Below are 24,166 nucleotides of genomic sequence, written 5' to 3'. Positions count from 1 at the left end.
GCTCATCGCGAAGGCGAAGCGAAACGAAAAAAACTCGAATAGATTTTCTGGTCACAGTCCTTGTGAATTTTGAGCAGTTAAATTCGTGCATTAAAAATGTTTTAAAACTGTTAAAAATTAACAAACTATAATTATTGAACTCGAAAAAACTTAAAAAAACTAAAAGCAAGTTTTGAAATAAATGTCTTGAAGGAGAAAATGTGTTGAAAATTAGTCCCACAACGGCAGAATGAAAAAATAAGTGGTGGCTGTGTGTGTGTAAATGTGCAAAGCAGAACCAGAAGGTGGAAATACGGCGTGAATGAAGAAACGTAGATAAACGGAAAGGACTAGAGTGGGGGCAGTAAAGTAGTTAGAAAGGCGAAGCAAGTGGAAGTAGATTTTTTGTGTGCGTAGCTGTAGTCATCGAATTATTGAAAACTGTCTGTTTAATGCAATGTAAGGTCGCGAGTTGGTTTGCTTGTAAATTTCTGTAAACAGTTTGTGTAAAATCGTTTTCACCAAGACCATAAACGCTCTCGATTAAATTTTGTGGAATTTTGTGAGTTGAGTGTTACCATCAAAGTGTGTACGCAGTTAACATAATATTGCGTAAAGTATGCGACAAAAATAAGCATGAAACAAACAGAATAAGTTTAAAAATTCTATCCAGAGTTGTGAGAAATGGCATATGACGTGTTTTCCCCACTAGTGCTTAATGAAAAAATGAGGCAATCTTATGCGAGTCATGCGCGCATAGTGTAAAAGTCGAAGTAATACAGAAAGTCATTTGCTTCAAAAATAATAAATAAATTAAAAAAATAATAAATTTTCTTTGGCTCGTGTTAAATAAGTTTAAGTACTAGTTTTAATTTGAAAAAGTCATTTTAAGACTAGCAACAAATTGGCTAATTTTTAAATTTCCTTTTTATTTGATACTTTCGGTTTTTGCGAAAAACCCAGGGTTGCATTTGTTTCGGTCAAATCAAATATTGGTATGTATTTTGAGAAGGGGTACATAAAGAAATCTTCTGATATACCGTGAATATTTGAAGTCAAAATACAAATTTTGTATAATTTTTGCAAAAAAAATTTACCGTACTTATGATTCTAACCTTAAAAAATGATCTTTATGCCGTTTTTGCATTTCGTCGTGTTTTCTTTTTTTCGGTCGTGTTGTTGCTTCACAATGACTCCCCTTTTTGGTATAGTTTTGTCTCTTTCGATCAGCAGCGGTTGCAGTATGCGGCATATCAAGCTAAGTGGTTGAAATGGCTTGAAAGTCTTTTGACAATTCCCTGTGTTTTATATTTTACTCTTGTGTTTGTTACGCAGCAAAAAATCGTGTAAATTGATAGAAATATTTTATACGATTCAAAGAAATAGGGAAGAACTTTATTGAAAAATAATAAAAAGTCATTCAAAAAGTACCATATAAAGTAATGAAATACATATAAATTGGAATGAAATTAATTAGTTTAATTTTATGCTCTGTGTTTCACTGTTAAAAAATGGTGATATGCATTAGATGTTTTTCAGTGGTTAAAATTGAAGGAATCAAAAACTTTGTAATATAACTTGGAAATGTCAAGTTATTATAGTTATCCTTTTTAAATAAACCCGCCAGCAGGCAGATCAAGAACAATTGAATTGAGACTCTTATTGGTTACGCAGAGCCAGCGCAGCCATAGCTGTTGTGAATACATACGCCAACGTCGCCATAGCCACGTACGTCTGTGGCGTGAGCACAGGCTTTAGGATAACAAACCTAACCATTCAATGCTATTGGAGACGGCCTGATATAAAGTATAACTCGTGTCACTGCGTTGGACAGTATTCCGCCCACCCTAACAATCGTCGTGCGTTTTTATATTAGATAATTTCTTCGTACTGTCATTGTTTCAAAATTTCATTTCGATTCCAAGGCCAATCAAGTTAAACCTATAGCATTTTAATGGCACTTGTTGGCCCTACTCCCCTTTTGGTGCGAAAAAATGAACAATGAAATCAGTGGTAAGACTCTTCTATCTGTCACCGCATCGATCGCCGCCGCCATCATACCTGATACACCTATTGTGTCCATAGCCGGTGCCACATTAAGTGAAATCACCACCACAACCACCTCAACAACCACAACACCAACGCCCACACCAACACCAACATCCTTTATACCATCAACTAGAGCCAACAAAGACCATAGTATCGCCAATTTGCCAAACAATCCAATGTCTGATGCTGCTGCAACCAAGTCAGCAGGAGGCAACGGTACTACCACTGCCAACGCCGCTGCAACCAATATAACAACAACATCGAATGTGTCGGCAGATGCAGGTGGTATAGCCGGTAAAAGTACCACACTAGAGCACGCAACTATTGTGAATGTTGCCAATGCTGGAAAAACAGATGACGCTACTACAAATACAACAATCGACACAAAGGTAAGTGAGGCATTTATTTAGCTTTACTGCTGTGTACGTATGTATATATATATTAGGAGAACTAAATTACTTAGTAAAACCTTGCACATGTACATATATAGCTTTTTAAGTTGCGGTGCCAATAAAAGGCATATATTTTGCTACTGTTTATTGCCAATAGCTCGTTTTAGAAAATTGTGTGTGAACGAAGGGCCGCTACACATCGGTTTGATTAGAGAGAACAAGTTATGAATTTGTGTTGATCAATGTGACAACGAAATAAAAAAATATAAATCAATAGCACGGCCTTTAAAATATGCACATTGCACTTGGTGTACACATATTAATGTATGCATGTCCGTTTGCCATATTCTTTGAAGCTATTGCTTTCTACCTTATGCATTTAACAAAGAGTTCATAATTTTCTTCAGCTAATCATTAATATCTAATTTTCCACCTTCAGAGGGCAATTGATAGCGATACGGTGCCGTATGAATAGTAATTTTATGAAATATTGTAAAATGATATGACAAGACAAGTGATTTCCAAATTTATTCATCCAAATAAATTAGAAAAATGAAAATACAGTAACACCCATACATATTTCGGAAAATAATTTTTTTTTTTTTTTTTTTTTTTTTTTTTTATTGTAAAATAATAATTTATTGTTATTTTCCATGTATTAAATAAATAAAAATTTTATATTCATAATTTTCCATTTGTTTCGTATGTTTCTAAACGAATGTGTCATCAAATTAGGCCAAGTAAACATTGTAATAACAAAATTTGAAATAGTATGACTTTAGGGAAGATCAAAAACAGCGGAAAATGCCGACCCTAATATTTTCTCAAAATGGAGATACTTATTAAATAAATCTTCAAAGAAATGTATGTGAATGAAAATGCAATCTTTCTAATCTGCGGCATTGTAAACCCGAGGAAAAATGATTCTTAACCTTCAGTCTTTGACCCACACTATCTGAAATGACCGCCATTGAAATTACCTACACATTTTAAATTATGTGTTGATTTCTGAAAATTTAAATAGTTGATGTGTATTGTTAGCTACCTTAGCCCCAACACACATTTTCAATTAAGTAGGTACTTCACTATTGTCAGTGCATTATAATCAATGTGCGATGTCTGTATGTATGAATATCTTTACAAAGGGTTCGGTCTTATACATATTTTTAATTGTGTATATTAATATATTCTTACATTCATATGCACATATGTGTGTACATACATAGACAAAAGCGCACACTTTTTTTGCATTGCCATAAGGTGTACTTTGGCATTCAAAGTGTTTGTCAAATGTTTGCTGTTTGTCACCGCACCACACCTATCATTCTTTGCACACTGATAGGGCGCACTGGTGATGAAATAAAAGCAGCATTCACCAAAATCTATTCGTCGTATATAATTTTTCCTATCAGCACCTACTTGATAAAAAATAAAAAAAAAGAGTGAAAATATAGAAAACCGCAATGTACCGTTAGTGGTGAGCGCTAGTCAACTCCCAAACCCAAAAACAACTGTGGCTCGGGCCGAGCAAAACGATTTGAAATGGCTGGATTGTCGCTGGAACGCACATTAAATCGTTGCTGTTCGGTGTGTGTCCGTCTGCGAGTAAGTAAAGTGGTAAAGTTTTTTAATTTAAAGGCAAACCAAAAACCGCATTACTGCAACGGTGCCGCGATGCAAGCAAGAATTGTGTGCATACCTACATACATATACTTTATAACTCTTTACTTATTATAGAGAAGAAATATTAAAATTAACATTTTTGTGATATTGTCGAGAACTCCTACGCTCAGGTCTAATTTTTGTACAATATTCCTAATTTTGTTCTTTTAAATGTGCCAATAAATATATAAATAATAATACTTAAATTGCGAAGATAGAAGTTTAAAAGGATTTCATATAAAGAGAATTATTGAAATTTACATTTTGATAAACGTGAACTTTATTATGTACCTTAGGAGTGTTTCATTCAGTAACCCATACAATGTTTAGTCTTTAGTCTTTTCATGGTTCATAAGCTCAACTAACGGATTTTATTAAAATAGAGAATTATTAAGGTTAGGATCGTACCGTATTAAAGAACGAACTCCAAAATTATACTGTAGAGTATACGCGAAAAATAAAATAAAATTAAAATATTTCTCAAAAAGTTACAAATTCTAGTATGTTTTTTTTTTGCCTTCTAACAGCACAAATCAATGTCTATATATATTTTTTTTAATATTCATCGAGTGAAATTTGGAGTGAATAGTGCCGGATCAACAACTAGGTTGTTCCTGTAATTTAGGCAAAAATATAAACTTAAATAAAATTTAAATAAAAAAAATAGCATTCAAGAGTTATAAATTACAAATTTCATGTATGTATACTTGTGTGTATGTTGGTGGAGTCTTCTCCATTCACAAATGAGTACCAAACACTTTTTTCTTTTTACCGTATAGAACAAATTGCATTTAAAAATTTTCTGAACAAACAGAATTTCAATATTTCGCTTTATATTTTCTAATTTACAATTTACAACATCTTCAAACATTATTTCAGAAATCTGATGTATCTGATTTAGAAGAACCCGATTTAAAAAAGCTCCTCGAAGAGGCCTATACATATAAGACGCCCAAAGATAAAAAAGACAAAAGTGAGATATTTTTGGTAAGAAGCATTCAAAGCAGTTAATTTCTGACAATTAATTAAAAAATCGACTATATTTACAAACATTTTATCCTTCAGGACTTGTTACAAAAAGTGGAGAATGAAGATCTGGGCATAACATCGACACGTTCAGATAGTCATCGTCATCATCCACACTCCCAGAACCGCCATCAACAAAAACAGGGTGGCTCTCTGCAGGATCTTTTACAGCTGCCTTCTGATTATCGACGCCAAAATCACACATCACGTCACAAGAAGAACTCGTCTGTATCATCCCGGCAGCGTGAAGGTGGTAGCTTGCCCAGTAATGTCAATGTTGCCAATTGTTTACTAAGCAGTTTTGAGCAGCAGGCTTCCGTTTACGCAGATAAACGTGTTCGCCGTGCGTTTTTGTTAGGTGTCGAAACCGCTACGGTTGCTTTGAATAATAACAACACATTGGTCGGTGTAGTTGGTGGTAATAACGTTGTTAGTGGCCAAAGTACTAACTCCAGTGGTAGCGGTAGCACAAACTCAACGAGTTTGTGTAGCAAGGAAAGTGGTAACAGTGTTGGTGCTAGTGTAACAAGCGTCAGTGGCGGCAGCGGAAGCATGGCAACCACAGCAAGTGGCCATAGTGTTGGTGGCACGATGGCAACTGGCGCAGGTATCGTTAACACCACTGTGAAAAGCGCTAATTCCATTAGTTCTAGTGGTGATTATATCATTAATATTGGCGATATGATGGATATACAACAACAGCAGCAAATCCTGCCTTCGAAAGCACAAGATGGAGGGCAGGTAAGTGAAATGCATGCCGTCTTAATGAAATATTTTATTCCTGTTATTTATAATTCTGGGTCAGGGCTTGCCGTTTTACGAACGCGTGGATATTGATATGCGTATACCGCGTCCAAACTTACATCGTGGTGAGGGTGGTGAGTTCGCACCGTCACGTGCCCATCATTATGTCGACGAAGTGATTCGTTTTCATCAAATCGATGGCAGAGAAGATGGTATGTGTGAGAGTGGTGAAGTGGCCATTTCGGTTAACGCGCTTGGTAACACCCTGAAGTCAGCTGCTGCGTCCTGTTCCCTCCCGATGCCGTTAGACGAACGTTACCGGTCCATTAAATCGGTGATGGGCGAGAAGGGCGACGGTGCCAGTTTAAATGCGTCAGTAGCAACAAAGACTTCCGGAGCAATAGCTCCAAATAGTATCAGTTCCAACAACAATACAAATAACAACATGGGCAGCGGAGGAAGTGGCAGCAGCAGCATTGGCATAGGCAGTTATACGAAATCAATGCCACTGGCGGTAAGTAAATTGGGTGTGAAAAAAATGAAATACTTAGCAAATAATACTTTTGTTTTGCCAGCGTCAAATGGACGAAAATGGCAATGACTGCGAGCGCCAGCAGCACAGTAGCAGTAGCAGCATTATAGTTAATGCAGGCCAATCGCAGGCGAAGGCCAAAGCTAAGAAGAAGCCACAAAAGGACAATACCATACCCGTTGATGTAGAGAATGAGGCTGGCTACCGCGGTAAAGATCCAGTAGAAGTGTTGGTAAAATTTATTGAGAGTACAGAAGAAGATAACAAGCAAGGCGGAAGTGGCGGCAGTAACAATAAATTTGCTGAAAACAGCAAAAGAAAAGAACGCAAGAAGGAAAAGGTTAAGCAGAATAAGATGAAGAAGAGCAACTCACTGGAAGAGTTACGTAGTTGTGCCAAAATCGATGTTGGTGAGCTGAAACAATCGGCCGCTACTACAGAAAGCAACAATGTAACGATGCGTAGCAAAGGCACAGGCGGTGGTAAGGGAGCTAAGAACAATTCTGCCTCCACAGCGGATATAAATAAGAATTTTGACGGTAGCAGCAAAGAAGTGACTGGTACGGTCACAACTAGCGTTGGTAAACAGGCAGCTGTAGTGGTTGTAACAACAACAACAACGGCAACAACAGCGAATAATCGTAAAGGTGAACGACGATCATGGGGCACGGAGGAGCTTCAGTATCTGGGCACAGAAGGCAGTGCGAGTGGTGCCGGTAGCATCAGCGGCTCCATTGCAAATAGCATTGAAGAAAAGGCCAAGGAGAGAAAGGAAAAGAAAGGCAAGGAGAAAGAAAAGGATAAAGAACGCGACATCGATAGGGAAAAAGATAAGGGAAGAGACAAAGAGAAAGATAAAGAGAAAACTAAAGATAGCGTGGAACATGATAAATTAACAAATAATAAGGTGGACGGTAATACGAAATTGGAAAGACATGATAAAACCGAAAAAGTAGAGAAGACAGATAAGTCAGAAAAACCAGAAAAAGCGGAGAAATCTGAGAAAACAGAAAAGCTGGAGAAACGCAAAAAGTCCGAGAGCATATTGCAGTCGTCCATAACCCCAACAAAAACCACGACTCTAAATGCCACAAATTCGGAACGGCAAAATAATCAAACAGCCAATACTCCTGTATTCTCCGCAATCGATTTATTATCGATGAATACGCTAATATCCGAGACTGCCGAATTCCACGTGGTCACAAAGAAAAGGAAGCCAAAGAAGCAGCGCGCTTCCATCGACGAAACCCATTTCACGCAGGGCGCGAATTATAATAATAGCACCAGCCACAATAACTACAATTATAATAACAACAACAATAATAATAGTAATAACTCAGGCACACCAATCGGGTTCTCACGTGCGCACAATCTTGTAATAAATTCACAGAAATTCGGAAATAACAACAATAACAATTCGTCAACGTTTGGCAGCCAGCAACAGCAACAATCTCGATACAAATACTACAACAATAATACCCATGGACTTAACACTTATGGTAACGGTGGTAGCAACAATAGCAACAGTGATGGTGGGCGGCTTGACTATCACAACAACTATAATTCCAATTATAACAACAACTATGCCAATAGCAACAACAGCAATCATTCACATCAACAATGCGGCTACCAACAACAAAACCAATACCACCACCACCATCCTCAGCAGCAAAACCAGCATCAGCAGCAACAACAGCAACAAAATGTTAATGCTCACAACGTTAGCGGCGCCTCCACAGACAAGTCACGTCGCAAGTCAACTTCCTCAGTGCCACCCTCGGAGAAATCCGATTCAAGTGATCTCGATTCGGTGCATTCCTTGCCCATAGAATCAACAGCAGCATCAGCTTCAAAGAGCAAACAACGTCATAAAACTGCCTCATCCACCACTACGACGCCCGAAACACCGAAGAGTGCGACAAGCGGTGGATCACCTACATCAGCGCCCATTTCCTATGCCCATATTGCCGCCGCAGCAGCAGTTGATCGCTGGCCGAACCTGGATGCAGCCAATAACAACAATATAGTGACAAACGGCAGCGGTAGCTTGGGCGTCACCAATTGTGCATCAGAGCAGCCACAGCAGCACGTAACTAATGCTGAAGTCATACCCGCCTCTCAGTCGAACGCAAATAACATTTCCACCGCTGCCACAGCGGTTACTTCCTCAGCAACAAGTTCAGCGGCTAAACCGAGTAAGAGCAAGAAGCTCGCTAGTAAACCCGATTTTCCCGAATTAGTTGCCACCAATGCGATGAACGCGACGATTGCTGATATCAACAAGGCAACAACAACCCCTCAAACAGTGTCGGTGACCACCGGCACGCCGAAAATAATTTCGTATTCTCAGAGTTTGGTTGCTGTTCCCGCTCAACTAAATACAGCGGGGAACGTTGTAAGCACTGCTAGTGGCGAAAAAATAGCCGGTACAGCAGTCGAAGCCGTCAATTTGTCTCTTAGTGTTTTAGCCAGTAACACCGTCCCAGATGTCAGCAAAGTTGACACCATCAGTGGCAGCACAACACGTTTGTCACATCAACCGATGCAACACCAACAACAACAGCAGACTCTACAAAAATCGAAAAGTGTCGAACATGAAAGTTACAGTTTCAACAGCAGCAATCTGGATCAGCAATATCCCGCACTTGAAAAAACTGTGAAGCGCCACAGTGCCACGAACGTGTCGATTTCACCACCCACTGCTGCCGGTAGTACTAATGCTATAGCATTGGCAGCCACCGCAGCACCTCCGACAAATGTTTCGAGCACGGCCAAGTTTAATTTCGCAGCAGCTGCTAAGCAACAAGCGATCAAAGGCGGCGGTATTGGATCTCAGCCGATTACCACAACGTCGTTAAATACAACGGAACCGCCAGTTTCCGAGTTAGCGGGGCAAACACCCCAAGTTGCAGCAATAGCTACCTCAAGCACGAATTATTCAATGACAACGCCAGCTCCAACATCGGCAGTTTCATCTACGAATGCAGCAATAGCCGGAGCAGCAATATCTGTGGCATCATCAGGAGCTACAACGACGCGCAAGGTAAAGGAAAAATCAGCAACTGCTGTGTATATGCCAACAACGACCAACACGAGTGTAGTAACACAGCCTACCACATCAAATATATCACCCAATGTCTCTGATGCTGGTGCTATCAATACAGCGCGGAAGAGCAAGAAAGAGAAGGCGCATCAAATGTTGGCCTCAGAAGTAGCCATGGGCTTAGTAGCAACTATTGAGCCACATGGTCATGTTGCACAAAAATCGAGTACTGCCACCCAGACACAATCGACATCCATGGATGTAGTGGTAATGGCCATCAAACCTACACGTTCACCAGTTTTCGTTGCCGGCGGCGAAACTGGTGTGCCTTCACATACATTGGGCAAAACTCAAAGACAGCATATGAGCAACTCCAGCGGCAGCTACAAAAACAATACTGCGTCTGGCGTAACTGCAACAAGCCAAAATGTCACCACAGCTACTGTGGGTGGATCCATCAGTATTAGCAGTGCTAGTAACCGGCCCGCAGTTATTATTTTGAACGATGATCGCTCCGGCGATAGTAGTATTGAGTTTACATTCGGTGATTTTAACGAGGACGAACTTAAGTTCTTTGATGAAAGCATCGCTGAGGGCGCAGATGAGTTTGCTGCTGGTTATAACGATGAGCCGACGCAGAAGCAGTCACATCAACAGGAGGTGACTTCTGAGGTAAAAGTGGTCCCTAAAACAATATGCGCAGCTACGTCAACAGCAAGTTTCATTGATTCTGATATAGCATCAGATATGTTACCTGGCGCCAAAGCAGCACCAGCCAAGCAATCGTTTGTCGATCTTGAGAATTCTAATCAGATATCGGTGATCACTGCGATTACAACTAAAGAAAGTGGCAATAAATTGAAAGTTCGTGCGGCTTCGGAAAGTGGTGCCAGCAACAATAGTGTCATTGCGTCCCTCGGTGCGCAAAACAGTGGGGACAACTGTAGTAATGTCGGCAAATCGTCTGCAGTGCAAACCGCTGATTCTGAACAGGCGGAGCCGCTAGAGAAAAAACAGTTGCTGGAAAGGAGAAGCAGTGAAACGCCACAATTACAGCAACTTGAAACTTGCAATGACATTGAGGCCGCAATTTTGGCTGCGGCGCGTGCAGCGGCCGAGCAGCAGCATCAACAGCCAAAGCAACCACCGCCACCGCCATTGCAACAACAACAGCGCTCATATCGCCATAAACACCAACATCAGCAACAACAATACAGAAGTACATCTTACGGAAATGCCTACGACCCACCACCACATCGTGAACATCGATCACAATCCGCGTACACAAGAGACACGCCAAATCATTACCAGCCACAACAACACCATTATCATAATCAATACCATCAACAATCACAACAACAGCAGCAGCACTATCATTATCATCAAAGTGGCAGCAGCAACAGTGCCTCGCGCAGTCGTAGTAGCAGCAGCAACAACAATAACAATTCATATGACGCATTGGGTAGCACACCGCCGCCACAATCTCCAAATCCATCACCATCGGTTGTGGTGAATATTCAACGCAAAGAATTTGACATACATTTCATACCGCCAACAATGTCGAACGCATACAGCGCATTGCAACACAATGAGATCATTGTGGATTTCATTGGCTCCGGTAAGTATATGTATATATATATATATATATAATTGGCGCGTACACCCTTTTTGGGTGTTTGGCCGAGCTCCTCCTCCTATTCGTGGCGTGCGTGTTGATTTTGTTCCACAAATGGAGGGACCTACAGTTTCAAGTCGACTACGAACTGCAGATATTTTTTATGAGGAGCTTTTTCATGGCAGAAATACACTCGGGAGGTTTGCCATTGCCTGCCGAGGGGCGACTACTATTAGAAAAAACGTTTTCTTAATTTTGGTGTTTAACCGAGATTCGAACCTACGTTCTCTCTGAATTCCAGCCCGCCCATTCGGCTACGGCGGCCCGGCTCCGTTAAGTGCACAAGCAAAAAATTGAAATTAAAGTTGAGAATCGAGCATAGTAAGTAGTGAAAATGTTACACTTTTCATAGTCAAAATATTCCTTTGTCAATTTCTAAGCGAATTCAGATGTGAGACGGTAGCGCGATTCGTGTGTTTTTATACAGGGTTGGCCATATTAAACTGACCCATTGAGTAACTCTATAACTTTTTACTGTAATTTGAAATCTAAGGTTTACGTCAACAAGCCAAAGACACTAGGCGCACTTAAGGCCAATATCCGACGGGAAATAGCCGCCATATCGGCCGAGACGCTGGCCAAAACTATGGAAAACGCCGAAAAACGGGCACATTACGCTATACGAGCTAAGGGCGACCACTTGCGCGATATCATATTCAAAAAGTGATGTAAACGAATCTCCTTGAACTAAATTAAATGTTTTTCACAATGAAACACAAAAAAATGTTTCTTTTTCCATATTTTTTTAATAATCACATGGGTCAGTTTAAGATGGCCAACCCTGTACATATCCAAATACGTGCTAAGGGCGACCACTTGCGCGATATCATATTCAAAAAGTGATGTAAACGAATCTCCTTGAACTAAATTAAATGTTTTTCACAATGAAACACAAAAAAATGTTTCTTTTTCCATATTTTTTTAATAATCACATGGGTCAGTTTAATATGGCCAACCCTGTATTTACGTTTCAAGCGACATTTTTCATGAGCAGAGTAGAATTAGCAGCGGTGACGTTATTGACTTTTGAACTGGGGCAGTGCACAAGTGGGCGTAGCAAATCCGGAAGTAAAATAAATTACAACAATGTTATGAGAAAATTTCTTTAACTGACAAATATTACCCCATTCATCGAAAGGTTTTCTCAGCTCTACACTGTCCACTAGTGGGCTTGATATCTAAACTGAATGATAACTGTAATACATATCAATAGACTTTACTCAAATTGCTCTCGAGTTGCTTGCAAATATAAGGATGTGTCAGTCGCCATAGGTTAGGGCTCCTGGATTTGAAAGGGTCCGTACATACACATTAGGGACCCTAACATCTGAGTGATAGACAAATTTTGTTTACTAATAGTGGACGCCGCTCGGCAACGGAAAGCTTCTCGAGTGTATTAGGCTTATGGAACGGCCGCTTTGAAGAAAAATTACAATCAGCAATTTGTCTAAACGTCGCTTTTCGTGGCCTCACCTCGATAAAAAACACTCATGGGGCACTGACCGTAGCACAGTCCGTAGGCTGCCACAATGGCAACAAATATGGATTTTCATGGACACTCTATTAAAATCGGCACCTGTTAATCAAGGCTGTGTGAAACACATATACTATTATTATTTATGGATTTTTCAATGTGTGCTAAATTGAACACCATTTGCCGTGACATCAAAATTCTATAGAACTTTGTGTAACCTACAAATTACTTTTTTATAAAAGCTATGACTGAGCGCTGCCGGGTATAAAACTTGAAAAGATACCGCCCACCAGATAGTGCGACGAAGAACATTTTCATTCCCATGGCAGCCGGTTCTACGTTACCGGAATGACTCGGGTTTTTCCCGATCAAGGGCTGCCGCCCCAGTATACTAGCCCTGTCTAGTGTATCGTATATCACCCCACCCCTTTCGTCACAGGAGCAAACTCTCGCAGCAATCCTGCTCCAAATGCTTCTCCTCAGGGCTGGAGTCGAATCCAACCCTGGGCCAGAAGTATTCTACTGCTGCGTCTGCCACAAACGGCTTCACCCGAACTCCACCTCGGTTAGGTGTAATAAGTGCAACGGGTGGAGCCACCTTAAGACCTGTTCAGCCTTAAGTCGCACAGGGAGTGGTCCACACGGTATGTGGCCACGTGTTGCTCCCGCCAGCAGGCGTCTGATGCCTCCACGGCTACTACACCCCCTGATAGGCCGGCACTACCAACCGCCACCACAACCCACACCTCCACGGTGAGGAGCCTATCGGAGCAACACAACTCCCCTTCAACCCCTCCCCTCCCTTCCTGCTCCAACCCCAGTGCGGGGACAAACCAGCAGCTCCTGGTCCCCCGTACAGTTTGTTCCGTGTGTCAGACCGTAATACCTCGGAATCTGGTATCAGTCCAATGCAATTCCTGCAATGGCTGGTGCCATTTTCGGAGATGTTCCGGCCTGCGCACCACCCGTGAGTGGACAACTGCCTACGTTGCCCCCTGCTGCAGAGTTCTGCACCCACCACCGCCCCCAGAGGCGCGGTCGCCCACCACCATCAGGCCGCAACAACGACAGTGGATTGCGCAGCAGGTCCAACGTAGACAACCCCACGCGTCCCTCACCCCCCGGATTACACAGACCTCACCGAGAAGCTTCAAGCTTCTCCAGTTTAACTGCAACGGACTTACGAGTAAGGTCGACGAGATAGTTGACTTTATGAGCCGGCACAGTATTAAAATAGCTGCGGTCCAAGAAACAAAGTTGCACGCTAGGTCATCTCTGATCACCAGGGATGGCTATAACGTACAGAGACACGATCGCGAGCGAGACAATGGTGGTGGCCTAGCGTTTATAGTCCACCACACAGTGCAGTATCGTCTCATCGATGAAGGAATCGACCGCAGGGACAGCACCTTAGAATGTCAAGGCATATCTGTCCGGTCAGGCGATTCCGAGCTCGAAATATTTAACATATCGCACTTGTTACGTTAAAGCGTAACAACTCAAAATTTCCCAATTTTAGTTTTTTGCAAGAAAACAATGTAAAGTGGTCATCTCTACCCACTGTAAAAATCGTTCAGTGATTTGTCTAGTCTTTCGTTAAAAAAACCGTTATGACTCTCTCTTTGTTTTCAGAATGACTTCTTTTATCTCAACTAGTTACATTTTTAGTTGTCTCCAAGTGTTTGAACAAATTTGTGTCACATAAAGTGTAACATTTTGAATTGTGCCTGTTTACAACCAAACGGTTTGTTTAAGTTTGTTTAAGTTAGGTGTTATTTTTTCAGTTAAACAGAGACAACTCAAAATAACACCACTAAGTGTATAAAAAAATTTGAGGAAAAGAGTAACAACTCAAAAATTTGTTATTTTAGCGCAACTACTAAACAAATAAGAATGAAACAACCGTTATATTGTTTTTAATGATATTTTCGTGCAATTACATATTTTTTTCCTTGTAATATATTATTAATATTTACGGAAACAGTTTTTCGTCTCTACTGAAAATGTTCAGATTTTGAGTTGTCACGCTTTAACGTAACAAGTGCGATATATATACCCCCTGTCACCTGCTGCCCGGCAGGATATCACCCTGATATAGGTGCGCTCATCAGAGGTGAAAATCGATTGGTTGTAGGTGACTTTAATGCGCATCACGATCTTTGGCATTCAAGCCTGCCAAATGATCGTAGGGGACAGCAATTGGCAGAGCAGATAGGCGACTCGACATTCAGCACTGTGAACGACGACGCCCCCACCAGGGTAGTGGGCAATTGTAGCAGCTCGCCTGACCTAACAATAGCTAGCGCGGGTCTGATAAATAGCATAACGTGGCGACCTATGCTATCGCTTGTATCAGACCACTTGCCCATTATCGTCTCGATTGAGAGACCTGCCCACTTCGTTTCCGCGAATCACCGGTCCTATTTTAACTTTAAAAAAGCTAATTGGGCCGGCTTCACGGAATTTACCGAGGACACCTTCGCCGCTCTTCCCATCCCCACTGACGTGCGCGTGGGCGAACGCGCATTCCGCAAGGTGCTTACAGCTGCTGCGTCTCGCTTCATTCCAGCTGGAAGTTATAAGGACATCCGTCCTCATTTCCCAGCCGAAGCAGCCAGTTTAGCAAACGAGCGTGATCACCTACGCCAGGCCGATCCCGGGGATCCCCGCATAAGGGATCTCAATTTGGAGATCCGGCAACTGGTAAATCAACACAAGCGGACTAAATGGGTTGAGCACCTGAAGACCTGTAACCTCACCTCTGGGGTGAGTAAGCTCTGGTCCACCGTTAGGTCCCTGTCGAACCCGACGAAGCACAACGACAAGGTGGCAATCACCTTCAACGGTTGTATTTCGTCGGACCCGAAGAGATGCGCGAGCTATTTTAGCCGGCTTTTCATGCTGCATCCTCCGGGCGACAGAACCAAACGTCGTGTTACCAGAAGGCTGCACAAACTGACGGACGACAGTGCGCCACTTACTTTCTCCGGTGATGAGGTTCAGGGAGCCATCAACAAGTCGAAATCATCGAAAGCCATTGGCCCTGACGGATTAAACGCGCTGATGCTGAAGCATCTGGGACCCCTGGGAGTAGGATTCCTCACAAGGGTCTTCAATTTGTCCCTGGCCACTCTCATCATCCTTGACAAGTGGAAATCAGGGAGAGTGGTCCCACTACTGAAACCTGGAAAACCCGCCAACCAAGGGGAGTCTTATCGGCCGATAACTCTCCTTTCCCCAGTAGTGAAGACACTTGAAGCCCTCCTACTCCCACTCTACACGACACACCTGGCCCCAGCCCCACATCAGCACGGATTCCGATGAGTGCACAGCACCACCACTGCACTCACCGCCATAAACGCCCAGATAAATCGCGGGCTTAACCAAAACCGCCCCTGCGAGAGGACTGTCCTAGTAGCGTTGGACCTAAAGAAGGCTTTCGATACAGTCAGCCATTCCATGCTACTAGATGATATTTATCAGTCGACACTCCCGCCAGGGCTGAAGAGGTGGTCCGCGAATTACCTGAGCGGTCGGCACTCGTCAGTGATTTTTCGAGATCAAATATCAAAGCAGAGGAAGATTAAGCAAGGTGTACCGCAGGGTGGTGTCCTTTCTTCCTTGCTTTTTAACTGCTACATCTCGAAGCTCCCCCAACCACCAGCGGGAGTTTTCCTGATCTCATACGCTGACGACTGCACGATAATGGCGTCGGGCAATGACATCGATGGCCTGTGTTCCAAAGTGAACAACTACCACACCGAACTTTCTCGCTTTTTCACTGCGAGGAATCTCCAACTCTCCCCCACCAAGTCCACGGCGACCCTTTTCACCACCTGGACAAAGGAGGTCAAGCTGTCCCTTAAGGTGAAAGTCGACGACATACCAATTCCGACTGTAAATAACCCCAAAATTTTGGGTGTAACCTTTGACAGCTTGCTCTCCTTCTCTGCGCATACAACCGCAATTGCCATTAAAGTCCAAAATCGCAACAAGGTCCTCAAATCTCTGGCCGGCAGCACTTGGGGCAAAGACAAAGAACTGTTGCTTTCGACATTTAAGGCAATTGGCCGGCCGGTTCTATGCTGCGCCTGTCTGGTCGCCTGTAACTAGTGATTCGCAGTGGACAAAGCTACAGACATGTCAAACTACCGCCATTCGGACAGCGACCGGGTGCCTCCTGATGTCACCCATCCAACATCTACACAACGAGGCACAAATGCTCCCAGTAGCGGAGCACAACAAACTGCTCAGCAAGCAGTTCCTGCTGGGATGTTACCGCAGGTTTCACCCCTGCATACACCTGCTTGAGCCTGAGCCGCCTCCCAGGCACGTCAGGAGACACCTCCTAGACTACGCTGACGAAATCCAGGACAAAACTGACCGAAACCTACTGGACCGGACAGTATTTAGACAGTCAATAAACGACATTCACCAGGAGACCACCACCTATCGCAGATGAAGAGCTCCAGCTTCCCCGTGAGACTCGTGTAACATTGGCACAATTACGTTCTGGATACTGTAGCAGGTTAAACTCCTACATATCCAGAATCGACCCCGACATACCAAACACATGTCCGGCATGTGAAGGTACCCCGCACGACACTAACCACCTCTTTACATGCCCCCTCAAACCGACTCATCTAACCTCCCTCTCCCTCTGGACCCAACCTGTCGAAACAGCATGTTTCCTGGGCCTACCCCTAGATGAGCTAGACGAAGACGACCGATGATATACTTACACAGACAGGGCTACCTATGCTGTTAAAACAACAACAACAACGAAGAACATTTTCTAAGTCTGTTTATTTTCATACCGTTATGGTGCGTTTTCTGTTTTCTGTTATCGATATCCATTTCTGTTTTTTCTTTCTTATATAAAATAATTTTCCGCTTGCTATCTTTTTATTCGCCAATATCGATTTCACTATTTTCTTTGTATATTATAGCATGGGAGGAAGTCGCCAAAGTGACGAAATTCTACGAAGGACAATAAAGCGCCGCCCTGGCAGCAAATAAACAAAAAATCAAAAAGAGCAGCAACAATTGATTGCGGCCAACAGTGCAGCAGTACAATACCGCAAGGTTCAAGAGAAACGCTACCAAGAGCACCGGCCAAAGTACCATACAAAATCAAGAAGTCTCACACAGCCTTAAGCACAAATTGCCACAGCCATTAGAACCATTTTTGCAGCTACAGCGCTCCTACACTAGAGTGGAGTAGGAACGACTGTTAGCATCGCGCTCTAACCATAGAGGAATAGTGAAAAATAGTTGCTGGGTTGTGGCAGTTAGTGCTACCTTTTGCTGTCATGTATAGCGGCGGCTGTCGATTAATGTGTGAATACATTTTGTGTTTGGGTGGGTGGTAGCCCTATGTTGAACTTAGCACCGCTCAACCGCGTCTTTAGTATAGAAGAGAGGCGTCGGCTGGCGGTGCGTTGTCAAATAATCTACTTGTACGTATAGTTGCTTATTTAAATTATGTAATTATAAGTGTTTAATTATATTATGAAAGGAACTGCAAAAAGCGTAATCACGAAAAAGCAAAAACACAGAAAAAAAAGCGAGAAACAAAGCATTAACATTAACTGTAGTATACAAGAATATATATATATATGGAAAGGATAATAGACACTACACACTAATCTATGTATGGAATGCAAAGAACCCCAAAAATATATGTATATGTATGGCCTTTTGTCTGTACTTGCTTTACGTGCTTTTTTCGTCTTCTAACCCGCAATTACGCTGAATCTTTTACAACTACTATTAATACTATTAATTTAATTAGAAATTAGTGAAAACATTAGTTTTTATAACGAATACGAATTCAAAGCAAGGAGAGCGAGAGAGAAAGAGAGAGACAATGAGAAATTGAGCGCAAAACAATTAAATTAAAAAACAAATGAAAGCAACTGTATGAAGTATGTATGTATGGAAAATACACATAGCTAAAAGTAGCCGTAAAATCAAACTAAATGAAGTTTGAAAAACTATGCAAATATTAATATGTATGTAAAAAAAAAACCATTATGGCAATGAAAAAATTAGAAAGCATTATTGTGAAAAAGCTAAGCATAAAAAAAAATATACTAAATAAATCATTGCGGAGATTAGGCGAAAGGAGGTTGGTAAAAAAGAGTGCGAATGACAGGACGTGCGGCATTTACGTAATCGCGATTGAAACTGTAATTGGCGGCTTGCTTGGATTTGACTGGATGTGCTCTCTCATAGAAGCTGTAAAAAAACATTTAAGTTATTTACATATATATGATCTAAATGTACTTTATTTAGTGTATATATTAATTTAACATTTGTGCTGCCGTTACAATGCCAACTGTGCGCTCAGAATATGCACCCAGAAACGTATATATTGGTTTAATAAACTGAGAAATAACGCTTAAATAGAAGTTTTGGGCTGTTAAACATTGAACAAGCCCGAATGCAGCAAGGCGTCATGAGCAAGTGAGATTAATCACTTGTGGGCAAACAAGGGGGCAGCGCAAACAAACAAAAAGTGAACTAATAAGTAGAATAGCAAAGTAACTGGACTGGTTAAATAGTGCATAAACACACACGCAGAAAAAATAAATAAAAGGGAAAAAACATGCCTCACCTGGTCAACAATATTCACAATCACACACGCCGCTCACATTAAACAAAAACAAAAAATATATTTAAATGCATAACAACGGCAAGAAGTCACGCGATATTAAAGCTTATTTATTACTAACTAAACCCTGAAAAAAAAACCAACCAAAATTCAAGAAGAAAAAACACGAGTAATGAATTAACCTCCACATATGCATGTAAATACTTTATAAGTATTTTAAGGTTATTTAAATTAAAAGAAGAAAAAAGCACAGCTTAGCGAGCAACGGCTACGTTAAGCTCTAATGCCTGTTGAAATACGAACGGTTAAAATTGATTAAAACTGAACTTTTTTTTTGAAAGCGTTAATAATTGAAATGAGCTTATTTATAGCGCTTGCATACTATGTATTAATAAAATTTAGTAAGTGTTAGTGTAGTTAGTGTTGAATATTTTTATTTTCATTCATTTATTTAATTAACGGCATTAATTTTTCGTTTTATTTTTGTAAACTGCGTATTTTTTTATCTATTTTCGATCTAATTAAATACAAAAAAAGAATTAATATCATTTGTAGAAAAGCGTGATTGCATTTTTTGTGACTAAAGTGTAGGCCAAATGTTAATTTTGTCTATCATTGCCGCATATATACAGAATTTATTAGAAAATTACTTAAAAATGCTATACAATAGACATTTGTGGCTGCCGCTTAACCCAATCAACTATACTTTTCGGTGTTTGTTACAGATATTCTTGCTATTGTTGTTGCTATTACAACAGCATAGAAACTTTTGGGAGAATGCTATAGGAGTGGAGTGGTTGTCCTTGATAGGATATAAAACCTGTAGCATAGACCCCCACAGTGTTGTTATAGTAATATATAACACTTTCGGGAAATTCTCCAATAGTGATGGCATACGCACATATGCAGTTGTTGTGCCAAAAGCATAAAACACTCACCATGCCAATGCTGTTGAAGTAACAAGTTCTGGCCGGGCTTTAATTCGGATGGATCCCAACTGTCGTTGGAGTATATGCGCAACGCTGTTGTTGTTGCCTTGATAGTTATAGCTTCGCTTCTTAGTAAGTTATTAATTAGTATTTGAAAAGGGTAGCGTTACTTTTCATCAGTTTAATTGTGGTGAATTTGAAAACTAGACTAAATCAGGAAAGTCTATTTGGTAGGAAGTGTTAAACTTTCATTGAAAAATTGGCTCCTTGTCGATTAAAAACAAATTATGTGAAATCCAGCGCCTAGTGAGCGTTTCGAAGCTTATACTATAAAGCGTTTGAGTTCGCATAGCGAGTACCATCGCTTCCATATGACCATATCGCATGACTTGGCCACTTGTTCAAAGGATTTTTGTAGCACCAAATAAATGTATGACTTAAGCGTTTGCAAATTCGCTTGTATAGCACCGCTTGGAACGCTACTAAGCTCGAGGAATGCAATCATTGCATAACACATACATACTTACATTTCTGTAGACTTTTGACAAAACAACTTAATTAGAGTTATCACTCTTTAGCGCGCAAGCATTAAATTGCAGAGTTCTAATGCAATATTTAAACCATTCATATCTGTAGCATAAGAATCTATCCTAATAAATGTTTATAAGAAATGTTAAATATCGGGATTTATAGAACTAAAAGCAAAAATAGCTAAAGTTAAAGAAGTTGTTTTATCAGAACTCCACGGATTCCACTAATTTAGTTAATAGAATAGTGTTTACTTAAATTGCTAAAAAAACTATAAAACTGTATTTATGTTTACGCCGTAAGAATACATTTTTTTCTGCTGTGTGATGTAATTTATATTTCAAATCTCTTAGCAGTTGTAGCAATTGTATTGAATATTTATACCACTTGAACTTATCTTTCACTTCTTGCTAATGTATAGAAAATGTTTTGAAGAAAAATTAGCTACTTTATTGCAATTCACTTAAATGGATTAATATGTATATTGTACGAAGCATGCAGACACATAATAAATACGTATCAAAAGGAATTACGATTACACAAACTGTTTACGTTTTTTTAAAGCATAAAGGAAAAAATGCATTTGTTAGTTATTTAAATAAATCCAAAATGCAACTATTCCAAATTTCTACGCAATATATTATCTTCCAACTTGTACATACCGAAATTTAATATATATTAAAATATGTATGTACATACATATAAAGTACACAAAAGAGACTTACTACAAAAAACTTGGCTACAGCAAATATTTCATTGCAAAGGTAAAATAATGATAACAAAAATAAAAGAACGTAGCAATTAAGGTAGCGCCGCATTAGGTAGATAGCATTTGAATAAATTTTCGGATAAGTTATTGTAATTAACTCAATCAATGTAGTTATGCAATTGAAAAACATAGAATCCATTTTAAATTCTAAAGACAAAAAGAAAAAACTACGTATGCATTAGCGCGCGTCTGCGGCTGGTTAATGTTTAAAATTTAAGGAATCAAAAACCAAAACAAAAAAATTTATAAAGAATTTAAAAACACAAGCCTAAAGAGAATTTATTTGTAAAAAAGTAACATACTAAATTAATTACTGCGTTAAAATCTATGGGAAAATTTTTCTACGGTGTATTTAGCATAGCGTGCAAAATTTTCGAAATTAAAATAAAGTAAAAAATTATGAATTTACGGTACGGAACTCTTGAATTATAGCAGCCGATATTTTCTGCTTTGGCAGCGATGTCAAAGCCTGATTAAAATCATGCTAAATTAATTGCTTATAAAATGTATGGCAATATAAAAATATTACACTGAAAAACCGCAAAATATTTGAAACGACTTATAAGTAATATAAAAATGCATATGTATGTGTGCCATCTACCAAGAGGTATGTGTGCACATGTATATAGTAAAATAAAATGCATTAATCAAAAATATGCTATTTGCTTAAATTTAAAAATATATGTAATTATTTTAATGAATACTAAATAGAGACTTTGTATAAAATTGTATCGTAGTCATTTTTTCATTTATATTTTTATTTTTAATATGAAATTCATAGGAATTTTCTAAAGGACGCCAGCGCATACAAAACATGGAAACATACATTTGTATTTACATACACACACTCAAATACAAACACACAGCCATTGCTACATACATACAAATATAGCGTTACATAGCACACGCTACATTCACACAGATGTAAATATGTAATTTTTCGTACGTAAATCAGCATATTAAATATGATACATACTTGTATATCACAAAATAAAAAAAAAAAGAAATAAATAAACTGCAATGTTTCCTACCCAACAAAAAAATAAAAGTTAACAGCATTTGCGGAAGTCTACGCATTTCTTGGCAGCAATAATGGACTGGAATGCAATAAATGCTTTAAAAAAATTAAAGTTTATTTGCTTGCTCTAAGGCATCCAAAAACATCCTTAGCAAAAGTTCTGCAGCCACGAAAATCGGAACAAACAAGAGTTGTTGCTTTTATACTTTTATTAACTGTTTATTTAGTTTTGTTGAGATCGCTGCTGGAGAAGTGACAGCTCTTGTCAGCATATAAATGCGGGGCAATTCCGGTAGCGAAGCACGCACCAGGTATAAATCACTCAAATATTAGTTAAATTGATTTAAAGCATATATCAATTCAGCTAAGAAAAAACGTTATTGTTGTTGCCTTTTGGGTGTTTCCACGTAAATTACCAGTTTGACAATGCTTTGGCAAGGACTTACCAACTGTTGTTATATATCTGTTGTTTATTGGTTTACTACACAATTTGCATATCATTTATTCTTGAGAGTGTTCCATATGTACATACATACATACATATATTTAATTACAAACACGCAGCAAGAGAATTTTGTATTATTAAAACTAGCAAAAATATGGCTCAGGGTAATTTATTAATATTAAAACTTTTATCTTAACTGCTTTCAGTATTTTTTTTATTTGAAATTTTTTTATTTTTTTTTTTTTGTGTATAGTTCCACTTAGTTTTGATTTCAATTAAGCAATTTACATTTTCGAATTACATTTTATATTTTAACAAAAAAATGTATTCTAAAAAACTTTCAGGACGCATTTGCTAAATAATTGTAACATCAAGGCTCATCCCATTTGCTTTTCCGCCTTTTGCTAATGTTTGCCATTTTACGTATGTGGTTCCTTGCAAAATTTGCTGGTGACTAATGAGTTTAAAAAATTCTGCAAAAAAATTAAAATAAAAAAATGGTTTCTGTTTTTGAAATGAAATAGCAAAAACTGTGCATTATGCTCGTTATAGTTGCATTGTCACGTGGGTTGCACATAGAATGTACAGTTTAAACTTTAAGCAAAACACATACACATACACACTCCATCCATATACGCCTGAGTCTGAGTGTACTTGAGTTGTATAAAGACGAACATGAGAAAATAAACATTAGCATTAATATTAAATATAGAAATAAAATAACTTAAATACGTTAGTAGGTTTTTGTTTTGTTGTAAGCGAAATGTGTTATAAAAAATGTATGCTTGATAAGTGAGTTGCAACAAGATGTCGGTCGAGTTTCAATTTTAATTAACAGTATTTCTTTTCAAATTTAAGTACGTTCTTTTAAAAAACTTTTACTTGTATTGAAATTGCTTATTTATTTTTCTCTTTTTTCATTTCGGATTTCGTAATTTAAATTTCAAAAATTTCTTCAATTTAAATTTTCTTACAGTTCTTTTTCAACTTAATTTTGACATTATTAATTTTTCAATTTAATTAAATTTTATTTTCTTCATCTTTAAAAAAATTGTTTTCTTGCATATTTATTTCGCCCTTTTTTAATTAAATAAAAAACTTTTTATTGCTTTCTTCAATTTTTCAAATTTTTTTTAGTATTTTTAATTTTAAAGTTCCCTTTTTTTATTATATTTACATCTTATCAATTTTTTAAGTTTTGAATTTTTTTTTTAATTTTGGCTACATTTCTTATGTCTTGTTGGGCTTAAATCAATTTAATTTCTTTTATATTCTTTTTATGTTT

General features: G+C 39.2%; 1 protein-coding gene across 6 annotated transcripts; it reads left to right on the top strand.

The window, feature by feature from the left end:
* Positions 1 to 44: 44 nt before the first annotated feature.
* Positions 45 to 21,193, top strand: LOC129239619 (putative mediator of RNA polymerase II transcription subunit 26). Of its 6 annotated transcripts, XR_008581869.1 has the most exons (8): positions 45 to 541; positions 1,508 to 2,417; positions 4,962 to 5,069; positions 5,148 to 5,849; positions 5,914 to 6,366; positions 6,428 to 11,045; positions 17,526 to 18,035; positions 19,918 to 21,193. XR_008581869.1 is itself a non-coding variant. In XM_054875266.1 (7 exons), the coding sequence occupies exons 2-7, from the start codon at positions 1,974 to 1,976 to the stop codon at positions 17,570 to 17,572; spliced, it is 6,372 nt and encodes a 2,123-aa protein (XP_054731241.1). In that variant the 5' UTR covers positions 45 to 284; positions 1,905 to 1,973; the 3' UTR covers positions 17,573 to 21,193. The 6 variants fall into 6 exon arrangements, 5 of the variants coding, with proteins under 5 accessions (XP_054731241.1, XP_054731240.1, XP_054731238.1 ...); XM_054875266.1 differs by having other exon boundaries at positions 45 to 284; positions 1,905 to 2,417; positions 17,526 to 21,193; XM_054875265.1 differs by having other exon boundaries at positions 45 to 284; positions 17,526 to 21,193.
* The last annotated feature ends 2,973 nt before the right edge of the window (positions 21,194 to 24,166 follow it).

Source organism: Anastrepha obliqua, chromosome 2 (assembly GCF_027943255.1).
Source record: "Anastrepha obliqua isolate idAnaObli1 chromosome 2, idAnaObli1_1.0, whole genome shotgun sequence".
NCBI lineage: Eukaryota > Metazoa > Arthropoda > Insecta > Diptera > Tephritidae > Anastrepha > Anastrepha obliqua.
The sequence above is the reverse complement of the archived record's forward strand: the minus strand, read 5'-3'. Positions and strand labels throughout refer to the sequence as shown.